General features: G+C 47.0%; 1 protein-coding gene across 2 annotated transcripts; it reads right to left on the reverse strand.

Annotated features, from left to right (window-relative positions):
* Positions 1-1,682: 1,682 nt before the first annotated feature.
* Positions 1,683-10,785, reverse strand: spred3 (sprouty related EVH1 domain containing 3). Of its 2 annotated transcripts, none has more exons than XM_020708075.3 (6): positions 10,530-10,785; positions 8,955-9,120; positions 3,888-4,056; positions 3,744-3,805; positions 3,505-3,663; positions 1,683-3,398 (listed from the first exon to the last, which is right to left on the reverse strand). In XM_020708075.3, the coding sequence occupies exons 1-6, from the start codon at positions 10,538-10,540 to the stop codon at positions 2,394-2,396; spliced, it is 1,572 nt and encodes a 523-aa protein (XP_020563734.1). In that variant the 5' UTR covers positions 10,541-10,785; the 3' UTR covers positions 1,683-2,393. The 2 variants fall into 2 exon arrangements, with proteins under 2 accessions (XP_020563734.1, XP_011480988.2); XM_011482686.4 differs by having other exon boundaries at positions 2,366-3,398; positions 3,882-4,056; positions 10,530-10,585.

Below are 10,785 nucleotides of genomic sequence, written 5' to 3' on the forward strand. Positions count from 1 at the left end.
TTAAAATATAGAGTGAGGGTTTAATAATGATACAAACCCACGATATGTAACACCTCAAAGCAGCACATTGGCACAAAGTCAGAAGTAAGACAGCACAGAAGATTAAAAACTCGTCTCAAAAAATAAAGAATCAGAATAAATATCTCAATAAATAAATAAACAGGTAATATCTCATTAATTACTTTGAAACTAATAAGTACGTTCATGTGAAATATGCACATCGGCAGAAATCAATAAAAAGGAAAGTTAATACAGAGTTACTTAGAAATCATAAGTTACTCATTACTCAAATCAAAAGGCACATTTATTAAGATGTAAGAATGGGGCCCACAGTTTTGGTGACTGTCGGTTCTTGACCTCTAACATCATTTCTGGACCTAGAAGTTGCAAACTGTTAAATGGCTTTACTAGTTAATTCTGCACCATCGGTTGTGTTTTGGATATTGTTGGGAAGGCTGTGTGTGGGTGTGTGTGTGTGTGTTGGAGTTTCCTGCCTTTGAGGCAGCTCTTTTCTTTATTTTGTATTTTTTTTTGTCGTGTGGTTGTAAGTGGACCGTGGTTGTGTGTGCACGCCGGCCTACAGTAGCAGTGAAAGCAGCGGCTTTTCCTTGCCGACGGTTCGTCCACTCAACCTGTTCGCTCCGTTTTTAAGTCACTTTGGATTTAAAAAAAAAAAAAAAAAGTTCTTGGCTAAAACCTAAAATGTAAATAATACAGTGAAGCTGCTGAAAAGTTCATTCCACTGGAACTCCACGATCCACTCCGGTTAAAATGAGATGTCTACCTTTAGTCGTGCACCTTTTTCAAGAGGAGGCTTCCAGTATTTTGGATTGAATTTGCCCCCACTTGGGTCTCGCCTGCAGTAACATCATTAAAAAACAGAACTAGTAACGGACAGTTGCATCAGAGTAAAAAAAAAAAAAAAAAATGAACCCAATCTTTTAGCAGCGATGAGTTTTCTTTTTTCTTTTTGGCATGAAGCAGCTTTCTGGAGTGAAAGAATCACAGCAAACTAACTGAGCTGCAACTAAAACAGATGGATGGGGACGAAAATACCAAACATAGACAAAATATTGTACCAAAAAAAAAAAACGCACCAAAAAAATTCTTTATGTGCTCTTCAGGGCCAGTGGAGGGTTGAGAAGGTTCACTTAAGGGGCAGTTTCAGAATCTAGTGGTGTTAGGGCAGGACTTCTAATAATAATAATACTAATAATAATAGCAGCGTTTTGATTAAAGCAACACTCGTCCTGCAAATGTCTCCTTCCTCTCATCTTCAAGTTTATTCATCTGTTTGACTCTGTCTAAAATGTACGTCTGAAATCAAACGCAGTTCTCTCAGATACAAAAATACCGCCCTGGGGTCATTGCACTTGTTTTTGGAGGCAGGGACAGACGGTGAGGACGGCCTTTAGGTAGAATAGACTCTCTCAGAGGCTTCCTTTTTGGGCACCTTGTCTGATTCAGCAACAACAGCGGTGATATGTGATGCTTTTCACGATTATTGGGGGGTATGTGCAAAGTGAGGATGTTTACTGCCGTCAGGAAAATGTTTTGTGTTTGTTTTTTTTTTACAAAAAAGGACCAGTATGGATCACAATAGAATGTCTGTCATTGCAACTTCCCTTCACGATCATTGTCTCTTTGCATTTACGGCCCTCCGCTGCTGGTTCTTACAACTACAAGACAGGACTTGTGGGACCTTTTTTTTTTTTTTTGTCTTTTTCTTTAAAGTGTGCTCTCTCCAACCCCACACCCCCCACCCCACCCACCAGGATTTGAGTAACATCTGAGGTAAACTTAGAGGTAAAGGGTGACATGTGCCCATCTGACCGATGAACACATGAAACTTCCACTGGAGTGAAAACATGGATGTGTGTGCTGTTTGGAAATTCCGTCAATGTGGTTTACATTTAATAAAATATACCAATTAAAATTAATGCAATCATATATATATCTATATATATCTATATATATAGATATATATAGATATTTATATAGATATATAATTTTTTTAATATATATATATAGATATAAACATCTGGTGAGGGTTTTTTCCAAGAGTTTCTTTGTAAATTAAAAAATAATCAAAAGGACGTTTTAAACAGTGTACACATCATTGTTGCCTCTGCCATCCTCTCTGTGTGAATCAGCTGTTAATCCACGGTAAGGGCTCCAGGTGATCCCTGCACAGCGTGACCCGGATGCAGCGCACCTGCAGTCGGCGTGGGACCGGTGAGGCTGAAAAGAGGAGGAGCTGAATGCAGTGAAAAGGCTTCGGGGGCTTTGGAGGCCTGCTGGGAGCACCGCGCGCCTCCTTCCTCCCTCACCACAGGTGCTCCCGCCCCTCAATCCGGGGATTCCTGCCCGCCCACCCACCCCCAACCCCCCCATCATCGGACCGCTTTGTGCTTCCCCCCGCAGCAGCCGCACCTCTCCCCACACCGCAGGCAGGCGCGCAGAGGCAGGTAGCAGCACATGCAGGGCACGAAGAGCGACAGGGCCAGCAGGGCCAACCAGCGCGCGCAGCAGAGGGGGTGAGGGTGGCCCCCCAAAGAGTCATCGCACGAACAGGGCTCCCAGAACTCCCCCTCCGAGTCCGACATGCAGTGGTAGAGCAGGCTCTCCGCGCACCATACGCACGTCCACTGGCGCAGGCAGTGCAGCGCCGGGTCGGGGGCGTCCCTGCAGCGGCCCCGCCCGTTCTCCGACGCGCTGAACACGGAGCGGCAGTACACGCAGCGGGACGAGCAGGACGACGACGCCTGCGGACACGGGCTGTCGTCGTCGGGCGAGATGGCCCCGGGGTCGCCGCTTGCGCAGCTGGCCCCTCCTCTTTTCCGAGTCCGTGAGCGGGGCGTGGCCAGGGAGGCGTGGATGCAGCAGGGGGAGGGCGAGCCTTTGCCCGTCTCTTGGGGCGAGCCGGCACCGAGGGACACGCCTGACACGGCGTTGGACATGGACATGGACATGCAGGTGGGCGACGACGACGACAGCCGCTGGGAGGCTTTGCTGTCCAGGCTCACCGTCACCTCGCAGCCGGCCGTCCCCACCCCCGCCAGCTCCTTCTCAAAGCGAACCACGCACAGGTCCGACTTGTCCTGGAGGCTCCCCCCGCCTCCGACCACCACGCCCCCCGTCAGACCCCCGACCATAGTCCTGGTGGCCCCCGCGCGCCTGTAATCCTCATAGCCTCGGGACCCCCACGGGTCTTTGCAAGGGTCCACGCTGCGCAGGTCTCCCTCCTCCAGCAGCGAAATGGTGGGTGAGAGGGGAGACAGCGGGGACGAGGTCGGGGCCCCCAAAGGAGGAGTGGGTGGAGCAGGAGGTGGGGGTGGCGGCGCGGGGGGGTTCAGCACAGCCTGTGAGAGCTGGTGCAGTCCCGGTCTACTGTGGATCTGTGGAGAGGGGTGTAGAATTACACGGCATGCTGGGAAGTGGGAACAGAGTGTTCTGCTGCTGCGCGCATCTCATCATCATCTGAGAGGGAAAAAAAGATGCTACCTGAGCAGGTGTTTGAGTGGTGACGCCATGGCTGGACCCAAAGCTGAACTCCTCTGGTCGCACAAAACAAGTGGATGAAGACTCACTGGTCACTATGGTGATGGGTTTGGGAAGCATCTCCTTTCTGCTGTTGGACGACGACTCGCTTCCTGTGTGGGACTAGCAGAGGTTACACGTCACCCCACAAGTCAGAACCGCCCCAGACGTGCAGGAGCTGCTCCTCCTCAAAGCATACTCACGGCCTGCCCGTCGTCCTCGGTGTCGGCCTCCTCCGGCGTGGAGGATGAGGGTGAGTCGGAGCCTGGATGACAAGGAGAACAAAGATTCAGGGCCTCCTGGAGCTCCAGGAAGACGGGGGGAGGTGAAGCTCTACATACCCGTACCTCTGTCCAGCTTGTCTATGATGGTCTGCAGCCCATTCTCAAAGGAGATGGCGTCTGCAGGACTCTGGAATGTAAGGCCAAACTTCCTGTCCTCCACCCGCCAGTGATGGAAGATGGGATTCACCTTGTTGTAGACCAACCCCCTCTGCACGGCGCACTCCAACACAGGCTGCACACACAACCAAGGTCATCATCCAAGATGAGAAGAGCTACCACCCCCCTTTCATCCATAACCCCCCCATGAGAAGCAACGTTGCACCAAAACACAGCTATATGGCAAGCGAAAGCTAAGGTAAATCACCAGGAAAAGGCAGTTGTATCCAACTGGACCAATTCGGATGAGACGTCACCCATAGAATATGCTTAACCTCCAGCTCCAGCGAAATGCATTTACTCGCCATTTTTCCACGATACAGGCGCCGCCATTTAGAGCCAGTCGGCAGTGATTGGTCCGAGTCACGTTTCTAGGGGAACTACTGTCACCAATCAATCAGGAGTGAGCTTGTTCAAAGCCCTTCCACTGAAGGGCTTGGGAGAATCTGTCAATCAAACGTTTGAGGTGGGAGCCAGCGGGCGCCACATAGTTCACACTGCAGGGCTTAATGCTCAATTCAGATTTTTTGAAAAAATTAGATTTTTTTGCAAGGCGTTCACATTTCCAATTAAATCCGAACATTTGTGATCTCCTGTGTGACCGTGAAATGACCCAGAATTAACCCGCATGCGCAGAAGAGTACTGAACGAGGAACGACGTCACTTGTTGTTTGCTGAAGTAGCTAACGTTAACAATGGATGTTAACAGCGGAGCTCTTTATGCATTATTAAATTTCTATTTACAAAGGAGCCAGCACAATTACAATCTTCTAATTTTAAGAAGGCATTTGAGCCAGGATCATCTGGACCCACTGTTGTGGAAGGGGGATGTGTATGTGCTGCGGCCGCACGCGTGTGTGTAAGAGAGAGGAGAGAGTGCGTGCAGCGCAGGAGGGAGTGAGAGGGGCAGAGGTAGTCTGTTGGGGGCGCATTCATGTTGTTTGTTACGGAGGAAGGAGAACGGTAATAAAAGATGGCTTCCCCCAGAATAAATGCTATTGACTCTTTATGAACTCGCTCTGGGGAATCTGAGGGTCCGAACGGGGAAGTGAACCCCAGAGGAGGATCCCCCTTCGGCCCCCCGCGCTTCTGACCACGGTCGGAAAGGAAAAAAAGTAATCGCGGGAAAGGTTCAACACCACGCTTGGCCATTTCGCTGGAAATGTTTTCAAAAACCGCCCGGTTGCGATAAAAGCCCTCGAGTTCTGCCAGAATAGAGCTGTAAACCCAAATATTAATCCAATCGGTGACCTCGCTTCCCTTCCTCTGACTGATCTCAGCAGCATCATCCACCATGGTTGTTGTTTATGTTCTCGTTCCCGCCTACTTCAACACAGAATGATGACGTTTGTAGCGTATCAATGACGTAAAGGTCGGATACATGTGGCCTGGCCGTTCAGACGGCAGTCGCATTTCAAAAGATCAGATACGTATTGGATTCAGGACCACATACACAAATAGCCTGGGTCGCATTTGAAAAGATCAGATCTTTGTCGTTCAGACTGTCATGAAAAGATCAGATGCAGATCGCATAGGGGCAAAATTTGAATTGGGTTGGAATTGGGTCGTTTCAGCCTGCAGTGTAAACGTAGCCTTAGGCATCTGATTGGTCAGTTTTAACTTGAATGCTTTTTGATAGGGAAAAAAAATTGTTTGTTTTTTTTAAATAGGATTTGCAAGAACATAGAGTGGGTGTATTTAGCCATAAACCACTGAAACAAGGCCCAGAGAGTCCACACATACGCGCTGGGTACCCTGGTGTTGTGGGGAAGTACGTTTACTGTCCTGCCAGAGTCTTGTCCCTCCACCAAACAAAGGGGATGACTCAAGAAATGACCTGGAAGTTCTCTGTTTGTGTTAAAATTCCTTCACTACTCACTACATTCATTCATCTTCTTCTGTTTTGTCCCTTTTGGGGTCACGGGGCTGCTGGAGCCTATCCCGGCAACTTGCGGGTGAAGGCAGGGGACACCCTGGACAGGTCGCCAGTCTTTCACAGGGCCACAATCACACACACACACACAATTTAGAGTGACCATTTAACTTATGAAGCATGTTTCTGGACGGTGGGAGGAAGCCGGAGTCCCCGGAGAAAACCCACGCATGCACGGGGCGAACATGCAAACTCCACACAGAAAGGTCCCCCGTTGGTGTTCTGTTTCAGGTCCTCCAGCCGGGACTTGAACCAGGGGCCTTATTGTTAGGCAAGAGTGCTAACCACTGCGCCACCGTGCAGCCATCCTACATAGTGCACTTTATTGTCCACTATATGGTGCGTTTGCCATTTCGTAGTGCTGTCCAAATCTACAATTCCAAAATCCAATGCCAAAGAAATTTCCCAGAAGTCTCTGCAGAAAAACCAGTGTGCATCGATGCTCACTAGATTGGCAAATATAGACCACAATGTGTTGCATCAGTTTTTTTTGCCAAAAAAAAAGTAGTTTTTTAAATAAAATGTCAACATTTTCCTCTTCCTATTCATAAACAATCATTGCAAAACGCTCACATCAATTAGATTTTAACTTCATGAAATTGATGACGTCATGTTAAAATATATATACAGTGGTGGACAAAATTGTTGGTACCCCTCAGTTACAGAGAGAACGCCCACAATGCTCACTGAAATGACTTGAAACGTTCAAAAGTAATAATAAATTAAAATTTCTTGAAAATTAATCAAAATCATCAAAATAGGGCTGTACAAAAATGATGGTACCCATCACTTAATCTTTTGTTGCACAACTTTTTGAGGCAATCACTGCAATGAAACGGTTTCTGTATTTGTCAATGAGCCTTCTGCACCTGTCCACAGGTATTTTGGCCCACTCCTCATGAGCAAACTGCTCCAGTTGTCTCAGTTTTGACGGGTGTCTTCTCCAAATGGCATGTTTCAGCTCCTTCCACAGATGTTCAATGGGATTCAGATCTGGGCTCATAGAAGGCCACTTCAGAATAGTCCAACGCTTTTCTTTGGGGTTTTTGGCTGTGTGTTTTGGATCCTTGTCCTGTTGGAAGACCCATGACCTGCGACTGAGACCAAGCTTTCTGACACTAGGCAACACATTTCTATCCAGAATGCCTTGATAATCTTTAGATTTCATTTGACCTTGCACAACTTCAAGACAACCTGTGCCAGATGCAGCAAAGCAGCCCCAAAACAGAACTGAGCCTCCTCCATGTTTCACAGTAGGGACAGTGTTCTTTTCGTTGTGTGCTTCATTTTTGAGTCTTCGAACATAGAGCTGATGCCTTACCAAAAAGCTCCAGTTTTGTCTCATCTGTCCAATGGACATTTTCCCAGAAGCTTTGTGGCTTGTCAACATGCATTTTTGCAAATTCCAGTCTGGCTTTTTTATGATTTCCTTTCAACAGTGGTGTCCTCCTTGGTCGTCTCCCATGAAGTCCACTCTGGCTGAAACAACGAGGAATGGTGCGATCTGACACTGATGTACCTTGATCTAGGAGTTCACCTTTAACGTCTTTGGAGGTTGTTCTGGCCTCTTTGGATACAGTTCCAACTATCCGTCTCCTCAATTTGTCATCAATTTTTCTCTTCCGGCCACGTCCAGGGAGGTTGGCTACTGTCCCGTGGGTCTTAAACTTCTGAATAATATGTGCCACTGTCATCACAGGAACTTCAAGCTGCTTAGAGATGGTTTTGTAGCCTTTACCTTTACCATGTTTGTCTATAATTTTGTTTCTAATGTCCTGGGACAATTCTATCCTTGGCTTTCTGTTGTCCATGTTCAGTGTGGTTCACACCTTTTCCCCAAACAGCAACGCGACTATTTGTCTCTCTTTAAATAAGTAGACTGACTGATTATGGGTTTGAAAACAGCTGTGATGTAAATTAAAGGACATACCTGAGTTCATCATGACCCCCTGGGCAATTAGTTCTCAGTCTTTTATGGAGGTACCATCATTTTTGTCCAGCCCTATTTCATTAGTTGTTTGTTTTTTTTATAATTCTGTTAATCAGCAACTCAAAAGTAATGGCTGATTTTGATTATTTAATTGTCAATAAATTTGAATTTATTGTTACTTTTGAATGTTTCAAGTCATTTCAGTGAGCATTGTGGACTTTCTTTCTTTAACTGAGGGGTACCAACAATTATGTCCACCACTGTAGATGTTGCTGTTCTCACATTTGTCTTGCTGGTCATGTTTTATCTCACCTCACTATGTTGGATGAGAAATGAGGGTAAAATGTCAGACTCTGCTAAACCTATATTAGCCTCTTTTAATGATCAGACACAGACATGATAGGACTCCTGATGTTATCCTTATTCAACGTGAAAATATTTGTCATTTAGTTTGTGAAATTTGTTTTGTGAAAACGCTTTTCTTACACATTTTCATTCTTGAATTGTTTAGTTTTGATAAAATTTCATTTCACACTTTTAAAGTACTTGTATTAAATTTTCGCATGTTTAAATCCTTTTGCCCCCTTAATGAGTAAATACCTAACCAAAATGCTAAGCTAACCAAAATGAAAGAGTTTAACAATTACTATACTAAAATCCCTTTAAATGTGCCACAACTTCTTATTGCCTTAACTCTCACCAGGGTTTGAACTCGCGACGAAGCAACTTCCTCACCTTGGACAGCGCCACACAAGCTGCAATTTGATTGGGTGTCTATGTGTTACAGCTACATAGGACTGACCTTCGCACATCAGAGCAAGAATGGTTATTCTGACAAATAGTATGACTGAGTAATGGCTGTTCTTTCTCAATAGAAGTCCATGGGATTTTGGCCATTAGGAGCCGTTGGGTACTTCCTGTTTGGAACGCCAGGTCTCTGTCTTTTTTCCCCCCCACCCTTTGGTAATTTATGATAACTTTTGCTTGCCATGAAACATGGCAAACAGCAGCATTTAAGCAAAAACGCCGTTGTTCACCCCCCCCCCCCCCCCCTCTGGTGATTTATGACACCTTTCGCTTGCCATACCCGACAACACGCGCACGCACTCACTGCTCGATCTCGCAGGCGCTCTCCGCGTATGATATACTCTCTCCGCCCCCTGCCGTCGTGACTCCGCCCCTTACATATGACCACATGGCTGAGGCCGCCACCTCCGAGGGGCACCCAACCGCCACTGGAGTCATCACGTGTCATCACCACGGCACGAACACGCACACTGTGGAGAAGAGAGGAGAACAATGAATAACAGACAGTCCAGCAGGGAGGACGGTTCAGCTTCCATTAAAAAAAAGGCACACATTTTCTATGAATGAGACACAATGACAGCAGCGTAAGAGGCGCTAAGGCCTCGCGCTCTGGAGTTAATCTGATCCCAATTCCTTTGTAATCCGTACTAAGAAAATCCTACATCAGTGATAACATAAAAGAAAAAAGAAAAAGCTTCATGGTGATGGAGATGGAGGAAGAGAAGGAGAAAGAATGAATGCACGTGAACATATCAATGAATGCACCCATTCGCCATCAGAGGCCACAGCGAAAAAAAAAATCCCATTCTGATGAATAATTTAGCGCCGCCACGGCTCGACATGTGCATGAAATGCACACAAAGCAGCTCATATTTTGCCCTTTCCAACCTCTCCAACTGCACGCTTCTCATCCCTCCATTCCACCCCTGCTGCACGCGCTCATTAGCACGCGCCGATATCATCTTATATGTATTATTATTATTTGTTGTTATTATTATTTTTATGAATGGGGACGGAACCAAAGCGGATCCGGAGCGGCCCTGCGCATGCACGCGCGCTCCAGAGAGGCCTGAATACAATGCACTCGCGTGTGAAAAAAAAGGAGGGGGGGGCGGAGGAGGGGAAAAAAGCGACGAGTGGGTGAGAGGATGGAGAGGAAACGAGAGATGGGGGGAGGGGTCCGATTAGAAGAGGGAAGAAGGAGAGGAGGGGTGAGGACGACAGAGGAAGAGGGAAAAAAATCACATTTCATTCATAAAGTTTGGCTTTAAAAATCATAATGAAACCCCGAGACAAGTTGATAAAAATCACAACGCCTCCATCCCTCCCTCCTTTTACTGTAGGTTGTCTTGAATGACGCTATTCTGGCCCCAAACTCGCCATATCTCGCCCTTTTTTTCTTCCCCCCCCCCCCACCCCCCCCCCCCCCACCTCAACTCCATGCATTTTACTCATTGAGTCATTTCCTGATTGTTTTCTTCCATTTGGATGATCGCTTCGCTTCGTTTTCTGATTTATCGTTGGGATCATTTTTGAAGAATGCGTTTGTTTTGGTCCGAATTGGCCGTGCGTGTGCTGCGTGAACATCCTGTGGAAGCTCCGGCTCCACATGTAGGTGGAGGAGCATCTCTCACGTCCTGGCTGTGGGATATATCAGAAACTGGGTGTATGCTGTTGATTCAAGACTACGTAATGGTGTTTTTATCCGCGGCTCAGCTGTGCAGCAGCGGCTCGGATGGAGCCGGGATGCTGGCTTGTTGGTGGAGCGTTTGACGCCGCCGCGCGTTCAATTCCATTCTGGTGTTTAGCTGAAGGATGTGCGGTGTTTAAAACAATAAATAAATAAAACGGTTAAAGACATGAAAATGTAAGGACTTACTCGCCCTCCATGGCTCGGTGTTGCCCGCCGCTTGCAGCAGCCCACCCCAGGGTCTCCTCTCTTCTTCCTTTTTGTCTATCCTCCTTTCAGGAAACACTTGGAGTCAGTCACATTCTCCCCCCATCAGCTCTCATTTTGCCATAATCTTCCTCCGACTCTCTCTGTCTCCACCTTGATGTCGTTTCGGTGTATCAGGATAGGCTTGAGGTTGCAGCAGCCATTTTCCGCTGGCAGCATCCTCCCTCTCTCCCTCACT

The sequence above is a fragment of the Oryzias latipes genome, chromosome 13 (assembly GCF_053564925.1).
Source record: "Oryzias latipes strain Hd-rR chromosome 13, Olatipes_Hd-rR_3.1".
NCBI lineage: Eukaryota > Metazoa > Chordata > Actinopteri > Beloniformes > Adrianichthyidae > Oryzias > Oryzias latipes.

Excerpts from the sequence above, each read along its gene's own strand:
- spred3 (XM_011482686.4), bottom strand. Across the intron at positions 3,806-3,881 it reads CAAGCTGGACAGAGGTACGG|GCTCCGACTCACCCTCATCC; the intron begins GTATGTAGAGCT and ends CTTGTCATCCAG. Across the intron at positions 3,664-3,743 it reads CCGAGGACGACGGGCAGGCC|TCCCACACAGGAAGCGAGTC; the intron begins GTGAGTATGCTT and ends AACCTCTGCTAG.